The sequence below is a fragment of the Ascaphus truei genome, chromosome 7 (genome assembly GCF_040206685.1).
Source record: "Ascaphus truei isolate aAscTru1 chromosome 7, aAscTru1.hap1, whole genome shotgun sequence".
In the NCBI taxonomy this organism is placed as follows: Eukaryota; Metazoa; Chordata; class Amphibia; order Anura; family Ascaphidae; genus Ascaphus; species Ascaphus truei.
Window position 1 is genome coordinate 17,690,151 of NC_134489.1, and position 13,921 is coordinate 17,704,071.

The 13,921-nt window shown below is 44.6% G+C and overlaps 1 protein-coding gene across 1 annotated transcript in view; it reads right to left on the bottom strand.

Moving 5' to 3' along the window:
* LOC142498758 (voltage-gated delayed rectifier potassium channel KCNH8-like) overlaps nucleotides 1-13,921 on the bottom strand; it is a 375,271-nt gene that overhangs the window by 246,842 nt on the left and 114,508 nt on the right. Inside the window, exon 2 of the mRNA XM_075607124.1 lies at nucleotides 8,287-8,520. Coding sequence (XP_075463239.1) covers nucleotides 8,287-8,520 — 234 coding nt within the window. The remainder of the gene's footprint in view (nucleotides 1-8,286; nucleotides 8,521-13,921) is intronic.

Genomic DNA, 13,921 nt, shown 5'->3' on the forward strand with positions numbered 1-13,921 from the left:
CCCCCCCCACCCCCCACGAACAGGTCAGGTTTTCAGGATATCCCAGCTTCAGCACAGGTGGCTCAATCAGCGGCTCAGTCTTCGACTACGAAAAAACCATACTGGATTAGCACTCAGAAAGTAAATCAAAGCACATTAAAGACTTGCGCTTTCCTTTTGATCTCCCCAAGTTTCTCCTTTAATGTATATTAAAAAAAAAGCAGCGATACAGAAAAGATCAGCACACGCAGGGAGAGGAAAAGAGAGCAGACGCCCTGTTCCATGTGCACAAGGCCCCCTATCACCTTAGTCAGGGCGTCCTTCCCCTGTGTGTGCTGATCTTTTCTGGATTGCTGCTGCCTTTTACTATACATTAAAGAAGAAACTTGGTGAGATCAAAAGGAAAAACGTCAGGTTTTTGTACAGTTGTATGCATCTTGCGATATAGATGCAGGATCATAGCACCTCAAGCTGAATATTTCTTTTTTCAGTCTTCGACTGAGCCACCTGTGCTGAAGCAGGGATATCCTGAAAACCTGACCTGTTGGGGAGGGGTGCCTTGAGGCCTGGCGTTGGGAACCCCTGGTCTACACTAACACATCATTCTTTATCCCATCATAGAATGTCAGCTAATAGGTGGAGGGGCGTCTGTCAAGTGTCAATGGTCTCGAAAAGTGTCTGGGCTACTTTCTACTTTGAATGGGTTACCAAGCACTGCACAGAGTTAAAGAATTTCTGCATTTAATTATTAAATGAAAAAATAAATAAAAGGTATACAGTATAGTATCCGGCTGATCACTAAATGGGACACTGAAATAATTAGCCTGAAATGGCAGCAGAGACAGCGAGAACGGGCCCTGATCTTGTAATGACCCCTCTCCAATTATGTTAACGAGTTTCAGAAAAAGAGGGAAAGAGGAGACACTCGCATATGCAGATGAACCTCACGATCACCAGCTTTCCAATCAACGCCGTGTGCGATGGAACTTACACCGAGCTGCAATGTGGTCTCTGTCAGTGCCAAACGGTAATCTATAGGTACGGTGGGAAAAACACCCCACACGGCTACTCTGCCAATATCCCATTTTGTGGGCTAAATATATTGGCACATAACCCGTATACAGGATAGATGTTACATGGCTGTGTGCTTTCATTGTATTGCAACTCCAGTGGATGTTGCATAAAAGGGATTACACTATGGAAGTCACCGACTTCAAACATCAAAGCCACCACTCGCTTTGAGTACCTTTGTCAAATATTCTCTAGAGTTTTCAAAGGCAGTGAGGAGGAAAGTCTCCTTGGTAGCTGCCACGCTTGACAGATGAAGCCCCTGGGGACGATGCAGATGCTGAGTCAGAGTTAACGACTTCAGTGATTCGTACCGATAGCCCTTTCCCGGTGCAGGGGCCACCACAGCAGTTCTGACAGTGGCCCAATGCAGAGGAAGGCGCATCGATCCAAAATCGACTTCAAATCGTAATAAAGCTATAAATACAGCTGAATAAGTATACACTGTACTGTACTTTAGCTGCAACTGTGATAGCTGTATTTTGAGATTTTGTCCATTTGTAGCAAGCTTTTTTTTTTTTTTTAAAGGAAAGTGGGAGCTTTCCGGAGATTGCAGGAATTATTGAATAAGACGTTAGATCTTGTGGTTTTGATGACATCAGAATAGGGGGAGAAGACTGATGCAAGTGTAGAAAGTGCAGAAAAACGCACCCTTATTACGCGGGCAGCAAAAAAATATTTCTATAACACCATATCATTTCTAGTCAAATGATAAAACAAAGACAGTACAAACTGATACAAGGTACATTGATACAATGATGCAGTGACACATACCCAACATGATGCATTTTTTCCTGTTTTAGAACAAAGGCTTCTCAACCTCTCTCTCGAGGCCCCCCCTATTTATAATGCTTAGTTGCCAAGTCACCCCTACAATAATGCAAACACATACGTACACACACCTCCCTCTGCTCTCAGCTCTCTCCTGCCCATGCTGCTTCCTCTACTCCTTGGCTCCGCCCCCAGGCACCTCACTCCTAGCAGCAGCAAATTAGGATGGAGAAAGCTGCCCAGCCCCCTAGCGATTGCCCTGCTTTCTCCCTGCTCTGGTTAATTGGGGCGGCACCCTTTTGATCCTCTCGCTGCACCCTGGTGTACTGCTAGGGTTACCAGGCAGCTTCTCCAAAAATGTTGAATACAATGGTGAAAGGTGCGACGTGCGAGACACACACCTCTCTCTGATCCATGCTGTTTCCTCCTTTCCTTGATACCTCCTTCCGTTTGGCTGCTGCTGGGTAATACAGCCAATCAGGATGGAGGAAGCTGCCCAGCCTCCTAGCAATAGGTCTGCTCTCTCCCTACTCAGGGAAATCCCACGGCCTCGAAAGCCAGTCAGGTCACTATGTCCAGAGAGGTACAGTAATACCGGACACAAACATGTCCAGTATTACCTCTGATATGTTACTGGACAGAGTGTCTCCTTGATAAAGTGCACACCGCACGGAACGCATAGGAGGGTTGCTAGACCTCCGTTTTTTAATGTGGTTCTAATAAAATAATGTTTTATATTTTATTTTGACCCACTCTCTTTGGCGGTGTGCCATATACCCCTTTTTATGCTGATCTATATTGTACCATTGGTAGCACGCCTATTGAGGAGACACAGGACAGAGACATACAAAACTGTGTGTGTGTGTGTGTGTGTGTGTGTATGTGTGTGTGTGTGTGTGTGTGTGTGTGTGTGTGTATCTATATCTATATACAGTGGTGTGAAAAAGAAAGTACACCCTCTGAATTCCATGATTTTACATATCAGGACATAATAACAATCATCTGTTCCTTAGCAGGTCTACAAATTAGGTAAATACAACCTCAGATGAACAACAACACATAACATATGTCATGATATGTGTCATGATTTATTTAACAAAAATAAAGCCAAAATGGAGAAGCTATGTGTGAAAAACGAAGTACACCTTTACTGCTTCCATAGGAATTAAGATGCTAAGTAGCAGACAGGTGCTGCTAATCAAATGCCCTTGATTCATTGATCATCAGCATGTGTGACCACCTCCTATAAAAGCCAAAGTTTTAGCAGTTTGCTGGTCTGGAGCATTCGGGTGTGTGTTAACACAATGCCAAGGAGGAAAGACATCAGCAATGCTCTTAGAGAAGCAATTGTTGCTGCCCATCAATCTGGGAAGGGATATAAGGCCATTTCCCAACAATTTAAAGTCCATCATTCTACAGTGAGAAAGATTATTCAAAAGTGGAAAACATTCAAGACAGTTGCCAATCTTCCCAGGAGTGGACGTCCCAGCAAATTCACCCCAAGGTCAGACCGTGCAATGCTCAGAGAAATTGAGAAAACCCCAAGAGTTAAATCTCAGACTCTACAGGCCTCAGTTTAGCATGTTAAATGTTAAAGTTCATGACAGTACAATTAGAAAAAGACTGAACAAGTATGGTTTGTTTGGAAGGGTTACAAGGAGAAAGCCTCTTCTCTAAAAAGAACATGGCAGCATGGCTTAGGTTTGCAAAGTTGCATCTGAACAAACCACAAGACTTCTACAAGCTATTGAATCATAAGGTATACTTAGTTTTTCACACATGGCTTCTCCATTTTGGCTTTATTTTCGTTAAATAAATCATGACACAATGTAATATGTCATGTGTTGCTGTTCATCTGAGGTTGTATTTACCTCATTTTTAGACCTGCTAAGGAACAGATGATTGTTATTATGTCCTGATATGTAAAACCATGGAATTCAAAGAGGGTGTACTTTCTTTTTCACATGACTGGTGTATATATATATTCTGTACCGTGTTAGCCAAGCTTAATAATCAAAAACGAATAGACGATACCGTTCTGTGGCTAACTAAATGCTTTTATTTGTGCGAGCTTTCGAGATACACTGATCTCTTCTTCTGGCGATGTTACAATGGATAAAGCAAGAAAGGTTTAACTTAAAAACAGTGCATCTTGGAATGTGATCTGTGATTGAAGTCTATCCCTCCCCTCTGTGCTGTATGTGATTTATGACTTGAGGTGTTAAATGGTCCCTGAATGTTAGTGATGTAAGAGTGTGTGTATGTATGTATGTAAATATAAATTTATAAAGCACCCACAGTGTACACAGCACTTTACAAAAGGTGTGTGTGGAGTGGGAATGTATACCAATGCTGTGGGTAAGTGTAGAAATGTAAGAGGGTGGTGCAATACTATAAGGGTGTGTGGATACTATGTGGTCCCTATTGGTATGTAGGGATGGAATTACATTGTGTATTTGTATGTGTAAGAGACAGCTGTGTTTATTCATATAGCATTCATTATTCATATGAATAATTCATATATGCATATATTCATATATATATATGTATATATACACATATTGTCTCATTCTCTTATCAGTCTAGCGACTATCCCAATGAGGCTTTGAGGGGTGAGTTTATTCCCACTAACTCAGGCCTTCAGGGAAACATTGTTCCTTTTTAGGACTTTATTGCTTGAGACTTTTTTACTCACTCATTTATACATTGATATATGTAGTCTCATGTCCTGTGTTTCTATTTATGCAGGATCTAATACTGTACGTAGTATAAATATATACTGATACAGCACTCGAGCGCTTACACCACCAAACACTTTTTTCTTACCTCTAATATGTTACTGGACAGTGTGTCCAAATTCAGGACAGTTCAATACTGGACCCCTGGCAACCCTCTGACTGCAGAACCCCAATTGGGAAAACCCTGTTTTAGAATATGGAAGTAGATATTCGAGCTTTCTATAATATAAGGAGTTTGTACGGTTTATCCGCTGTTTCAAAATAAGTTTTGTTCACACGATGATGAAAGGTCCATGTGGCACCTGAGACATTGTTGCCGGTTTCTGTTGCCCTCAGCAATAAATCTTTCATTGACTTTCTCACAAGAACTCGTAAGTAGCGAGCTACATTCTGGGGGATGACTTGTTACTTTTTTCATCCACACAATGTGCCATAACCTTAATTGGGACGTATATATTTTTTTCTTACACTTTTGTTGTTGTTGTTTTTATTTCCATCATATTTTTAAGGGAACCACTATGTATTTAGCCAGGTTTAATTACACTGTAGCCCGCATATTGCACATACACAGCTTCTAATGTGTAACCACATAGACGCCACATACATCACGCATCCCATGCTATTGACTATATCATTGTTTTATTTATATACAGGAGGAAATATATAGGATTGTAAGCTCTTTGGGAGGATAATGACTCAAAGCACAGCTGCATTCATTCTGAACCCCTTCATTCTACATCGCTCAGCGCCAGTGCAAGCTATTTGGCATTCAAGGCGAATAGATAGAGAAAAAAGAAAGCGCAAGACCCCCATAGTGTAGTATATAAAGTGAATTGATTTATAAAAAGGGTAAGATATGCACGTACAGAATAAAAAATTCAAATAGGCATAGTAACCAATATGAATGAGATGCTCCCACAGCTGCTGCACAGGATCCTCAGACTGGATAATCATCCGTCGTCTTTAGAAGGCTCCGGTCTAGTTCCAGGGGTACCGTTGGTCTTTACCTCCACCTCCCCATTCCTCCAGGGTAACCGGACGACCAGACTAGGTAGGGGTCAATGAATTGCTTGCTTCATTGCTTCATCTCGGGAGCAGTTCGTCTCCGCACCCGATCGCCTTCAGCTCATTTGGTGTATTCCTCTGTTAGAGGGAGGGAGGAGAAATCCTCACACCGATAGGCTCAATCACGTGATGGCATCCGATGCGTCACACGCTCCAGCTGATCGCCGCCACAGCCACAGCGAGACACACAACGAGGTTTCAGCGTCTCGGCGTCTGGATCGTAGTAGTAAGAGGCAGCAAGAAATGAAACCGTCTGTGTACAAATAGTATACAAATCCGAGAAAGTTCAGGGAAAGCTCAAATGAGCATAGAATGCCTAATGACCATCAGGACACTCCAAACAACAAAAACTCCAACGCGTTTCGTGACGCACAATCACTTCCTCAGGGAATGGGCGAACCCCAATTTTTGAAGTGAAACTTCTTTGCTGGTGCCTACAGGGTTTTCATGGGAAAAAAAATCCTTACCTTGTAACAAAAATCAGTAACGCGGGTGACATCACGCTCCTAATGGGCGTGCCCGTCACACTCGCACATGTGCACAAAACCACCATATCAGGCTGCATGGAGGTTAAAAACACTGCCGGGTCTCGACACACATGCGCAGTGGCGACCGGACTCTAGCGCACATGAGCACTGGTGGACAGACTCGCCACATATACGCAGTGGCGGCCGAGTCTGCTGCACATGTGCAGTAGCGGCCGGAGTCTGGTGCACATGCGCAGTGCCGACCGGACTCGGCGCTTAGGAGACAGAGGCACACACAGGCACACACACACACACAGCGGCAGACACATCCACGCAGGGGCACACACACACACACACACACACACACTCACAGATGCAGGCGCACACACACACACACACAGATGCAGGCGCACACGCACACACACACACACACACACACACAGATGCAGGCGCACACACACACACACAGAGGCAGACACACACACACACACACACACACACACACACACACACACACACACACACACACACACACACACACACACACACACACACACAAAGGCAGGCACACATAGGCACACATAGGCACACACACACAATGAGACGCACACACACGCGCATACGCACACAGAGACAGTTAGTATAAATATATAAAAGTGCAAATAGCTAAAACAGGTGTGTGCCGAGTACGCGTGTTCTTAGTCAAACTTCTTTGCATTTTCCCACTGACGTGTTTTGAATTTTAATTAAAAAATCTCCATCACAAATACAATATCTGCGATAAAACAGTGACCAAAGACAAAGAAGTTTCACTTAAAATGCGCGTGCTCAGCACACACGACATAAAAAAAAAAAATTCCAGGAATCTTTTGTAAGTCGGTTTGACTTTCCAGACACAATTCTCTCTCCCCGCTACCCAGCCCCTCTCTCTCCCCCCCTCTTATTCCATTTTTACCCCCTCTGTATTTGCACCCCCTCCACTGGCCTGAATAGCAGTTCCTGCTGTCGCCCCCAACATGTGCCGCCCAAGGCGGTCGCCTAGTGGTTGGTGCGACCCTGGCATCGCCCCAAAGGCGAATAGCATTTGGCAGCAGCCAAAGGGTGTCAGCCGTTTGCTGCAGTTCGCTGCGGTTTAGTAATGTTACAGCTGCTCTATTGCAATCTGGAACTCACCAGCCCTCTCATCCCCTGTACCCAATGCCAACTTACCTTGCCTATAGATTGTAAACTCCTTGAGACAGGGCCTCTTCTAACTTCACATTGCAGGCCTATCCTACCTCTTCTAACGCAATTTCAATCCTGTCTGTAAATGTTACTTACGCCCACAATCATATCTCTGCCTGTCCATGAAATGTCCGTATCTAAATGTGTATAACCTTTGTTCATTTAATGTAACCCTGTATTATCACTCGTAGCTTTTATTTTCTAACATCACTGCATTCAAATGTAAGCTTAATTTCTATACAAAATAGTGCCTCTGGGAAGAAGAATGATTGCCCCCCTGTCTTCACGTCTTCATGGGGACAGTAGCCTAGTGCTAGTTCTCTCATAACCAGAAGCCAGGTTGGCAAGAAGGTAGTTTAGCAGTAATGTGCCATCTATTTGTACCTTAAAAAACAACAAATATCCAGTAACGCTACGTAGGAGATGACCACAATCTACAAAGACAAAGACCAAATAAAGTAAATCTGGGTGCTAAAGACTACACCAGGGGTGGCCAACTCCAGTCCTCAAGGGCCACCAAGATATCATCAGAATGACTGAGCCACATGACCTATTGGTGGCCCTTGAGGACTGAGGTTGGCCACCCGTGGACTACACTATCCTTGTCAAAATAGCATAGGAATGCAATAAACACAAGTCAAGCACACCAAAATAAAGTCAGAAAAGTCAAGTCATAGTCAATTGAATTACTTCATATTTAGTCTACATGAAGCCAACATTTTGGTGCAAGCATGCACCTTCATGATGGACAGTCAAAACAGATACATGCCAATATTTATAGCCACATCTAAAAGCATACCTGCCAACTAATTCCAGGTTATGTGTGATATTATGTGTGATATTGATCCAGCCCGGAGTTTGTATTTCCATTTTCTGTATTACAAAGCAAGGTCTGAGCATAGACTGCCCTTTGTCCTCCACACAATGTTCCCCTGCAGTTAGTGGGTAGTCATGTAAGAGTTGTGCTCACTTACCGGTCTTCCTGTAGAGAATGATTTCCGTCTTGAATTCTCTCTTCTCGTCCAAGGCTTTTTGGATCTGGACCTTCAGCTGCTCGCTGGTCTCCAGGCCATACAGGAACTTACAGGCACAGCTCTTCTGCATCATCTCAGCTCGGGCAAAGCCAGTCAGGTCACAGAACCCATCTGAGCAGTACACGATGGGGAACAAGTTCAGCACCTGGGCGTTCCCCAGCACAAAGTTGCTGTCTGGAACAGAGTAATAAGGACCAGGTCAGGGAGGTAATAATGGTGCATTTCCCTTTAATATTTTCAGAGCGTCGGTCCAAAGCAAACCGGAGTACAACTGTACAATTAGCTCAGCTTCTTCTACTTAAGAGAAAAGAAAAATCAAGAGAGAAATTTGAGCTAACAAAAAAATTGTAATCAACAGTCATCAATCAAATGCTAATATCAAAAATCAACGTCTCAGGCAGGGTAATATTCGGAAGGCCATGGCTATTCTTAGGGCTATTTATCTCTGAAAGGAGCTAAGGAAGGTTGGAAGTATACAGAGATACTTTAGCATCCTTACACAAGGAATAATGAGCTGCCCCTCTGGTACGGCGGAAGAAGTAGAAACAAAAGGATCCTAGTATATTTTTCCTTTCAGGTAGAAGGTAGTTGGGTAGAATACAGACTTTGTATGGTCATGGTCATGGGGGGGGGGGTCCTCTCCAGAGTACAATAAAGACAAAAAACACTCGGGAGTCTCACACACAGGCTCCAAATCCCCTTCCAGTCTCAATCATACAATATGCAGGTAGAAGGATTATAAGTGCAAACATGCGGAGGAGACAGAAAAAGTGGAAGCTACAGTAAAAGTGACACACGTAGGAAACTAAGGGGATCAATCATGAAACTGCGATAGTGCCAATCAGAGCACTAGCACACGGAAACTCCCACTGACGTAAATGGGAGTTTAAATACAATATGCGGGTTCATAAGTATCCACTCTATGTATAAGCTCAAAGCTGCTGATAACTGTTTGTCATTAAGCTGATGATGTATGTACAGTATGTATGTCTTTATTTATATAGCGCTATCAATGTACATTGGACTTCACAGAAGTAACGCACGTGACATAATAATAATAATATAATAACAAAAAGTTTTGAACATGCACCAACATACAGTATCAGGGGCATTGTGTGCACATAGCGTATTCGGATGTTACAAATTCAATGTTTGAGCCCTTTTTAAACTCTTGTTAATGTCAAAAACTGTCCTCTCACTACTGACATCAGATGTAACACACGTTGGGGCTGATTTATCAGTGCAAAGAAAGTGTGGCGAAACGTCTGTTGGGATACATTGCTCCGTTTTCTGCTGTGCTATAACCCAGGCTGTGCTATATGGCAGGCAGAAGCTTGTAAGGATTCGTGTTAAAACGTATACGAAGTAAAGAGTGACTCACTGTAAGGGCCCATTTGCATGGCATTACCCAGAATCCCTGGCTGAGTGGAAGCATTGCATGTTAAGAGATAATGGGGAAATGCAGGGATGCAGACCTGTCTGAGACATGTGAACGTGCTCACGAGTGGTATTGTTATTTGCTTACACTGTCTGGGGGAGGGATTGTGTCACTTTTTTTACCCACCATAACTTTTTTAATGTCTTGACAAACAAGAGTTTCCTGCCTACCTGCGGTGTAAATTACGTTTCTTCCACTTTAGACATGTCAGATTTTTGGAATAAAGGTGACGCGGAGTTTGATAGCTCTCCTTACTGTCACGTAATTCCTACAGACTTTCCCAAATATCTTGATATTTTGCCACAAGGTGAAAATAAAGACATTTACACCAATTTTCCTCACATAGATTATAATCACTTCTTCTACCCCCTTTATCTACCAGTTTCATTACACTTGATGCAGGATACACAGAAAGAAAATGGAAACAGATAGGGGAAGAGTGTCCTTTTTGTTTTAAAAGGCGAAAAACACCTTTTTTTTTTTTAAAGGGAATTAATATTTGGAACACCGAAAAAGGAGAGAATCCCTTTTTGACGCACTTGCCCTCCAAACCTGGAGGTTGAGTACCTCAAAAAAGGGATTCTCTCCTTTTTTGTGTTGCATCTGTGACATTGACACAAGATGAAAATGACGCTCTTTGCGTTTTGTTCCGAAATGTCCTGAAGACACAATAGTGGTCTTCCCCGTCTCCTGGTGCCATCACACGTCCACCTGTGTATACTCTGTATTGCTATGTATCGCAGCATGTATTTTTCTATCACCTAATAGAAAAAACCTACATTTTCTTGCCGGCACACACAGCGCACAAGGCAAAACAAAACGGGGATGGTGAGGAGGTAATCCCTGGGTGGGCCCATCGCACAGACACGGATAGCTTATTTCACCTTCTGAATTCATCATGCCCGTGATTTGTTTGGGGAATAAGATTCTCCCGGGAGTCGTGCTCCTCTCTTGATTCGCTCTGATCAGCCGCACATTACTTACCCCCAAGTGCTCGCACATTTTCTAGGTCATTGTCGGAATGTCACCAAGCAAGCCAGAGGGGCCCACATGTTAACTCCCTCACTGCTGGCGGGGGGAAGGGGAGGGGGTGGGCAAAAGTACTGGGTGTTAGGGCCTTGTGAAGACCCCCCCCCCCCAAACCCATCTGGCAGTGAACAGGTAAGTGTCACAGCTTCATTCTTTTATGAAGGAGAGGGATGTATGAAATGGTCAAAGTGTCTTCAACAAGTAGTGGTCCTGAGCATGATGCAAAACAGTTCTAAACCTGTTGATCCAGTTGTAACTCTAACCTTGTACAACACGTGGCTCTGTGTTGTATGATTATTTGTTATATGAGCTCTGGGTTCTGCTTGTGCAACCAGGCAAGTTGGGCTTGTTAAAAACTGGACACTCCAAAAGAAAATCATGATGGCCAATGATGAGTGGAAGAAAAGCTTCCCTTAAATCCGCAGTCTGTGGCAAACCACATTTCCCCCCCCCCCCCCAGGTGTTTTACTTTCTTTAACCCCTTGGGTGCCTGGAGACATAGCCACTATACCCACGAGCCTCATGACGAAGTGGCTGTGCCAGGGCCTTTCTTCACCTCGTTATAGGGCACAGGACACGATCTGACGGGCAGATAAATGGAAGAGGGCGATTCCACCTCGCCCGTTTCTGGATTCGGCGAAGCCGCGATCATGTGATCCCTCGGAGGACCGGTCACGTGATCGCAGTACGCCACAGGAGCCGTTGCCCCCTCCTTCACCCAAAAAAGAGATAAAAGAGATCGCTTCAAGCCCTCTTCCAAAGCGGTCTTTATTTGTGTGAAATATTGTGTCGGGGAGGTTAAAATGGAACCCTCCCCAGAGCCCATTGCCGTCTAAAGGTTACCCTGGTGCACCCCACAAGCAAGAGATCATAAATAAATCAGGTTTTTTTTAACACTAGAAATACTTTATGTTTAAAGAGAGAACATTTTCAGGGTGCAAAATACTAACATTATATGAGTTAATCTCATACAGGCGTCTGAGGGGTGGGGGGGGGGGGGGGATGCTGTATCCGTTTGTGCCCGTTTGTCCTTATTTGCTATGCCATTCTGTTTTTGTAATATACATCATTCTGTACCGCGCCGTGGAATATGTTGGCGCTTTACAAATAAACGATTATAATAATAACACGGGAGATTCCTAGTCAAAAGATATGCAAGTCCACACCCAGAATCTCAATATCTAATGTCTAAATGCCGTGTGATATCCTAGAGCAGGGATAGCCAACTCCAATCCTCAAAGGACTGCCGACAGGCCCGGCGCGCAGGATATCCCTGCCACATTATGGCGGCGGAGGCGCCGAATCCGTCGCCGAATCCGGAAACGGAAGAGAAGGAATTGTCCTCTTCCATTTGCCTGCGTGTCAGATCGCGTTCTGTGCCCCACAACGAGCTGAAGAAAGGCCCTGACATAGCCATGTCGTCATCGGGCCTCCGGAGGGCCAGACTTCGTGACCTAGAGGCTACGTCTCAGGGCAACCAAGAGGTTAAAATAAGTCAAAAATGGAAAAACAAATGGGGGGGGAAAAATGTGGATTATCACAGACTGCTGATTTAAGGTACATTCACAGGGAAGCTTAGGGACATGAAATACAGGGTTAGCCAACCCATTTAAAAAGACAACCCTTTAACCGCCTGGGTTCCCTGGTTAATTAGCGCTATACATTTTTTTAAATCTCTTTATGTTTTTATTATAACATGATCAGAAGTGCACATGGTACTTTATAGCCGCCTGCACCTGCTCTCATCAACATGCAAGGGCATCGGAGAGGTTGTCTACTGGTCTTGCTCCATTGCACATTGCTGTACGGATCATCCTTCGGTCACGGTGACATCTGCAAACTTCTCCCCACCACATCATCTCATTAGGCTCAGAGGTTAGAGCAGGCGGTGGCCAACTCCAGTCCTCAAGAGCTGCCAACAGGTCAGGTTTCTAGAATATCCCTGCTTCAGCACGGGTGGCCCAATCAGTGGCTCAGTCAAAGACATGGGATATCCCTAAAAACCTGACCCGTTGGTGGTCCCGGAGGACTGGGGTTGGTCTCCCCTGGTTTAGAGACTGGAACGGGGTTGGGGGAGGTGTGCGAGACAGTCCGGGTGCACTCAGGTGATACAATGAATAGTTATGGGTAATGGGATGGTTGCCACTAGACAAAGAAGATTTAGGAAGGAGATGATTAGACGGATAATGTGCTTTGAGTTGCTTCTCCCATACTTATGTCCCATAATCAGAATATTAGAGTTTATCCCGGGGGCCCTTACATCATTTGTATCATTATTTCCCTGTTACATTTGCTGTAAGCTTCTACAAACAATAAAACTGGTAATAAATAGACTATGGGACACAAGGGGAACAATTCTGGGACAACAAACGGCACCATATGTATTCAAGTAAAAAAAATCCTATTGAAATAAATGGGGATTTTTAATCTATGATATATATACAGTATATAGATATATATACAGTATATAGATATATATACAGTATATATATATATATATATATATATATATATATATATATATATATATATATATATATATATATATATATATATATATATACACACTAGCTGAGAGACCCGGCGTTGCCCGTGAGTTAAATTTGCCGCTAGGAGGGGGGGGGGGACACAGTGGACAGGAGGGGGGGCAGTGGACAGGAGGGGGGGACAGTGGACAGAAGGGGGGGGCAGTGGACAGGTGGGGGGGGACAGTGGACAGGAGGGGGGGACAATGGACAGGAGGGGGGGACAATGGACAGGAGGGGGGGGACAGTGGACAGGAGGGGGGGACAGTGGACAGGAGGGGGGACAGTGGACAGGAGGGGGGGGACAGTGGACAGGAGGGGGTGGACAGGAGGGGGGGACAGTGGACAGGAGGGGGTGGACAGGAGGGGGGGGACAGTGGACAGGAGGGGGGGACAGTGGACAGGAGGGGGTGGACAGGAGGGGGGGACAGTGGACAGGAGGGGGGGACAGTGGACAGGAGGGGGGGTTGCTTAAAATTTCCGGGTCCCTCCTCTCCACTCCCCCTGTATGTTTCTCCGCTCCCCTCTCTCTCCGCTCCTCCCCCACCTATGCGCAGCTCCGGTCCCCATCCTACAGTGTTTG